The sequence below is a fragment of the Triticum aestivum genome, chromosome 4A (genome assembly GCF_018294505.1).
Source record: "Triticum aestivum cultivar Chinese Spring chromosome 4A, IWGSC CS RefSeq v2.1, whole genome shotgun sequence".
NCBI lineage: Eukaryota > Viridiplantae > Streptophyta > Magnoliopsida > Poales > Poaceae > Triticum > Triticum aestivum.
This window is the reverse complement of record NC_057803.1, coordinates 690,432,908-690,438,036: the sequence shown is the minus strand read 5'-3', so window position 1 is coordinate 690,438,036 and position 5,129 is coordinate 690,432,908. Positions and strand designations below refer to the sequence as shown.

Genomic DNA, 5,129 nt, shown 5'->3' with positions numbered 1-5,129 from the left:
GCAGTTCACCGTCTTGGATCTTCGACTGCATCGCCTCCCGCGGTGGCAACATCCACAGCGTCGACGTCTTCGTCCCCAACGACGCCCCCGTCTTCTACGCCCGCAGGTACCCCATCCAACTCACCCCCGCCTCCATTTCCCACCTCTCCCTCTCTGCTCCTCCCTCCTTGCCCTCTCCCGTAGCACGTTTTGGTTAGGGCATGTGTTGGTCTGTGTTATCATGGTACTCTTGAATGCTAAGTTGTTATGTGATGCTGATACAGTTGGTAGAACTTCCTGTAATGATCTGCTAGTGATGTTGGTAGAACTTCCTGTGATGTCTGATTCCTCACCTTTAGGATTATAGGGAGATGGTGAATCTTATGCTAGCAGGAGCAAATGGACATGGATCGTTATAGATGCACTTTTGCACATTTTGTACATCAACCAACCTTGGCCGGTTAGCATGAAAAAGAAGGGCAAGAAGATCGTGAACAGATAGCTAGCTAAGATCGATTGTATTTAAATCGTAGTCTTCATTTCTCGATTGTATTTCATGGGCACTTTTTGAACTCATCAATGTTTTTAAATTTCATGGACACTCGATCTCGATCCCCCTCCATCTCGATCGCTATCCCACCTTGCCAGATCCGGTCCCCCACTCCACCGTCGCCGATGACCCACCGCACCCTCCCCCGCTCCATCGGCCGCCGCCGCCGACCCCTGGCCCGCACCCTCCCCCTCTCCCCCGCACCCTCCCCCACTCCACCATCGCCGATGACCCACCGCACCCTCCACTCCACCTTTTTCATATTCATAAATATTTTCAAATAACAAATTTGAACATATTTAAAAAAAAGTATTACTGTTTTTATAAAAAAATATTATTGTTATGATTTAAACAAGTTTGAAGATATTTAAACAAAAATAAATATCAAACAACATTTTAAATGCATAAAAATAAAAATTGGGGAGCCTGGGAATCGAACCAGGACCTCCTAGTGTGTGTGCTGCGTGCTAACCAGTCGGGCTAGTGGGCAGGTTCTGATGTAGATTGGGTTAGGTGCAATATAACTTGAGGGCTCGAACTGTAATAAAAGAAACATACTAATGGCGCACCGCTGCGGGGTGCGCCATTAGTAATCTCCCCCCTAGCTAATTCCACCCTCTCCCTCGCCAGATCCCTTCGTCCCTCTCCCTCGCCAGATCCACCCGCTACCCCGACCGACCCTCGCCGCCGCCGCCCCGCCCCCCGCCGGACTCCACCCCCTCCGCCCCCGCGCCCCCGCGCCCCCCACCACTGCAGCTCCCCCGCGCCGCCGCCCCAGCACGTACGTCCCCTACCTCCCTTCCCCCTAGCTTCTCCTCCTCCTCCTCTCACCGCCCGTGCCTTCTTCTGCTCAGAAGGTCAAGAAGGCGGCCCCTTCCTCCGGATCGCCGCCCACCGCCTCCTCGACGCCGGTGCCCGAGAAGGCCGTGTCGGCGCCCCCCGCCGCCCTCGCGCCAGACTCGCCGTCCGTGCGCACGCCCTACGAGGCGCACCACCGGCCAACGAAGTCCCAGACGTCCCCGTCCCCGCCGCCGCCGGACTATGCGTTGCCCCCGCCGCCCAAGCCCAAGCCGGAGCCCAGGCTATCCAAGCTCGAGGTATCCTCCTTTTTCTTCTCTCTAAATTTTCAAAATTAACAAATGTTCACAAATCTTTAGATTTTGCTCTCTAAATGCCAGTTAACAAATTCTTATTCTTACTATCAAATCTTCTTTTCTTTTGGAACCATGCATACTTTGTTATGTTAGTATGTTCAGTGGTTAGTTTTTGCCACACCCACATTCCAAACTGTCCAAACTGTGGAGTACTGTCCAAACTGTATTTGACAGTGGAGTGCTGTCCACACCCACATTCCAAACTGTCCAAACTGTATTTAGTTTTTGCCCTAAATGAAATTTGATAGTGGAGTACTGTCCAAACTGTATTCACTGTCCAAACTGCATCTAAGAACCCATGGTTGTGCTTATTTCTGAAGATTGAATGAACTATGACCTCCTGATCACAGAAAAAAACTTGTGTACCTGATAGCTTTCTTTCTGAAGACGGAATGAACTATGACCTGATGATCGCAGAAACATATTTTGCATCTGATAGGTTTCCTCTCTCATTGCCCCAGTGAGGACCATGATGATCATGGCACTGGAAAATATTTATTGCTTAATTCCCTCTTGCAATTTTTCTGTGAAAATAATGACATGTTAAGCCGTTAAGGCCTGACTGTTAATTTACAACCTTGTTCGGTGTTATATTTGATGGAAAATTTGTAGAGGTCAGTCAGTTGTGCTTCGCCCTGAAATTGCAATGTTAAGTGTACTGTTGAGTTCAGTCAAGTGTACTCCCTGAATAAACCAAGCTTATTTTTGTAGCATATTACTGATACAAATGTTTCTGCCAAAAAAGAAGCTGTGTTGATCCTTGATAAACTGAAATATTATTTTCCTTTCATCTTGCAATTTTTTTGTTTGCTTGGCGCACGTGTACAATTTAATTGGTCACACTTCACCTTGAATTAATCATTTTGAGATAGAGGGAGTATGTTACAAGTGTAGTGACCAGGTCAGTCATGTAAACTGTTGTACCAAAATGATGAAACTTTGCATCACAGATCTTTGGAGCAGACTAGTGCTCTTGGAATGCTAATCATGCTTAGGAGAAATACTTAAGATTATTTCCCCCACAATGCATAGCAATTGTCTGCCAGCAGTCATGTGGCTTCACATTGCTGGCATCGGTTGTGTTGTGTCACATGACCCAGATACAAGTGTCGCTTTGCTTTGAATGTGCCGATGAAGTAGATATAGATAGGCTTTCTGCATTTTGTCACATTTGCTTCAAGTAGATAGGCTTTGCGCATTTCGTGTTGTGATAGGTATGTGGTGGCCATTGTTGCACTTGTTGGATGTACGCAATTCTGTTAGTCTCATGTGTCATGTGTACCGTTCCTCTAGTGAATTGGGCAGTTGTATTGTACTCCCGCCAATATGAATGTTGTTGAATAAGAAAAATAGAAGTCTAGGAACCAATCTTGTGAATTTTACTGCCAATCTGATAATCTGAATGTTGCTGGATAAGAAACATACAAGTTTGGAACTTCTCTCTCTTGTGAGCTTTGCTGTCAAACTGAATGTTGCTGAATAAGAAACGTACTACAAGTTTGGGACTTCTCTTATGAAACACAAGCTGCTTCATCTTTTGCTTTGGATCAGATGGAATAACATGATCATGATGTTTCTTTTTAATCAGTAAACCAAGGTGTTCGTCACCTGTGGCCTTAAGATCGATAGAAATTTATGTTGCTATTTTCTGTTGATTCTTTCTGGCCAGTTCATTCATCATTTAGGGCTTGATGTATGGAGGCTTGTCTACTTGCTGCTAATACAACATAATATTTGATATGAGCAGGGTGAACAACCATCAAGTCCCGGGAATCTACTCAAGGTTGCAGACACTTCTTGTCTCACTTCTTTTATCATCGGTATAGTATTCATATTAAGGAGTTTCTATAAGTTCATTGTTCTTATAAGCATCAGGACTTTTTTTAATGGAAATTTACAGTATGTTTGAGGGTGAACATTAAGCAATGTTTGTTGTCAAACAAATTAAGAATCTTTTTAAATTATGTATTTACTATTTTTTTATTTTACTGATCAAGATGGTGTATTTGAGCTCGGGAGCAGAGAATCCACGTCCTGAACTCCTGATTTGTCCCTCTATGCATGGTGTGCATATACTATTTGCCTATTTGGTAAAAAAAATAGTTTAGTTGCCTATTTGGTATGCTTGTCATGTCACTTGTAGTACAAGCTTAGTTAGGAGTACTCCATCTAGTAGTAATTAATTTGTGTGGCTGTGGAAGTCACTTGCTTTGGCATAGTAATGTTTTTTTCCAGTATTATTTTGTGGTGGTGTGGGTAGCAAGGTGCGTGCTACTTGTGATCTTCTGAAATGTCGACCCATTGGGGACTTCATTACGCGGGGATAATGATTTTGCAGGTACCCCGAGAGGCCCTTGAGTTTGTCGGAATGTCGATTAACTTCCGTTCCAGCAAATTCGGGTACTCCATATGTCCTATTTTCAGCAAAGCTCATGCTGAAACTTTCCGTGAATTTTAGCATGACTTTGCTAAAAATAGGACATTTATGGGGTACTTGAGACTAATGCATGGGCCTGGGTATCTTAGTACTTAGTTAAGTAGGATCAACTGCCCCTTTATTCTTGCTGCATTAAACCATAGATGGTTAGGAGGACAGTGGTTTCTCGAGCCCACCAAGGTTAAAGTCTCGGTGCTCGCATTTATCTTGTGTTAATTTCAGTATCTTCCGGCGATGTGCATTCAGTGGGAGGAGACGTTCCACTCGACTACGAGGCACCTATGGTGACTTCGTAAAATCTCAAGATCATTGTCGGTGTCAAAACCGGCAGATCTCGGGTAGGGGGTCCCGAACTGTGCGTATAGGCGGATGGTAACAGGAGACAAGGGACACGATGTTTTACCCAGGTTCGGGCCCTCTTGATGGAGGTAAAACCCTGCGTCCTGCTTGATTGATATTGATATTGTGGATGTTTACAAGAGTGGATCTACCACGAGATCAAGGAGGCTAAACCCTAGAAGCTAGCCTATGGTATGATTGTAATGGTTGTTGTTGTCCTACGGACTAGAGCCATTCGGTTTATATAGACACCGGAGAGGGCTAGGGTTACATAGAGTCGGTTACAATAGTAGGAGATCTACGTATCTGTATCGCCAAGCTTGCCTTCCACGCAAAGGAAAGTCCCATCCGGACACGGGACGAAGTCTTCAATCTTGTATCTTCATAGTCTTGGAGTCCGGTCGATGATGATGATAGTTCGGCCGATGATGATAGTTCGGCCGATGATGGTAGTCCGGCTATCCGGACACCCCCTAATCCGGGACTCCCTCAGTAGCCCCCGAACCAGGCTTCAATGACGATAAGTCCAGCGTGTGTATAGTCTTCGGCGTTGCAAGGCGGGTTCTCCTTCAAGTTCTTCGTACCTGCCGAACAGTGTCCGGCTTCCTCATCAATGTTGCGCATCTTGGCTTCCACGCCCAATAATGGCCTTCCTCCACGTGTCGCGCCA

General features: G+C 45.6%; 1 protein-coding gene across 1 annotated transcript in view; it reads left to right on the top strand.

Moving 5' to 3' along the window:
- LOC123084291 (putative inorganic phosphate transporter 1-13) overlaps positions 1-2,012 on the top strand; it is a 60,523-nt gene extending 58,511 nt beyond the window's left edge. Inside the window, exons 3-6 of the mRNA XM_044505971.1 lie at positions 5-179; positions 264-278; positions 1,384-1,626; positions 1,932-2,012. Of these exons, the coding sequence (XP_044361906.1) occupies positions 5-179; positions 264-278; positions 1,384-1,626; positions 1,932-2,012 (514 nt within the window). The remainder of the gene's footprint in view (positions 1-4; positions 180-263; positions 279-1,383; positions 1,627-1,931) is intronic.
- The last annotated feature ends 3,117 nt before the right edge of the window (positions 2,013-5,129 follow it).